Here is an 814-nt window from a genome sequence, read left to right on the forward strand (position 1 = left end):
CAACAACCCCCAGGGTGGGGACGCTGGACACAAAGGGACCTGGGGGGTGGCGGCTGGACATGAGCCAGGTGTGCCCAGGGACCCCCAGGGACCCCCACCCCCACCTGGGGTGGGTCAGGGACAGTGTGGCCACAGGCCCAGGGCAGGGATTGTCCCCCTGGTGAGGTCACACCTCGAGGGCTGTGTCCAGTTCTGGTCACTCAGTTTAAGGACATTGAGGGGCTGGAGACTGTCCAGGGAAGGGGACAGGCCTGGGAAGGGGCTGGGAAATGCTGAGGGAGCTGGGAATGTTTATCCTGGAGAAAAGGGGGTCCAGAGGGGAATTTCGGGCTCTTCCTGGGGGGATTTGGGATCTGATCCCAAGGAATGGGGCCAGGACAAGAGGGAACGGCCTCAAGCTGTGCCACGGGAGGCTCAGGGTGGATATTTGGGAAAATCCCTCCTGGAAAGGGCGGCCAGGCCTTGGCAGGGGCTGCCCAGGGAGGGCTGGAGCGGCCACCCCTGGAGGTGGCACTCAGGGACACGGTGGGGATCGGGCACAGCTCGGACTCGATGATCCCCCAAAATCCCGCTGACGTCACCCCACGCCCCCTCCCCAGACCACGCCGGCATCGCCCAGCGCGACGTCATCGACGCCTTCCAGGAGAAGGTGGCCCTGACCCTCAAGAGCTACATCGACCACCGGCACCCCCCGCCCGAGGGCAGGTGAGCCCCGGGACGGGGTGGCACTGGTGTCCCCGGGGGGGTGGGGCCGGCCACCAGGCCCAGCTGGCTGTGCCCTGCGGCCCCCCAAAGGTTCCTGTACGCGAAGCTG

General features: G+C 66.7%; 1 protein-coding gene across 1 annotated transcript in view; it reads left to right on the top strand.

Moving 5' to 3' along the window:
• Positions 1–814, top strand: part of NR1I3 (nuclear receptor subfamily 1 group I member 3) — a 5,119-nt gene that overhangs the window by 2,444 nt on the left and 1,861 nt on the right. Inside the window, exons 4-5 of the mRNA XM_017737664.1 lie at positions 560–705; positions 796–810. Of these exons, the coding sequence (XP_017593153.1) occupies positions 560–705; positions 796–810 (161 nt within the window). The remainder of the gene's footprint in view (positions 1–559; positions 706–795; positions 811–814) is intronic.

Source organism: Corvus brachyrhynchos, unplaced genomic scaffold (assembly GCF_000691975.1).
Source record: "Corvus brachyrhynchos isolate BGI_N302 unplaced genomic scaffold, ASM69197v1 scaffold496, whole genome shotgun sequence".
NCBI classification, from domain to species: Eukaryota; Metazoa; Chordata; class Aves; order Passeriformes; family Corvidae; genus Corvus; species Corvus brachyrhynchos.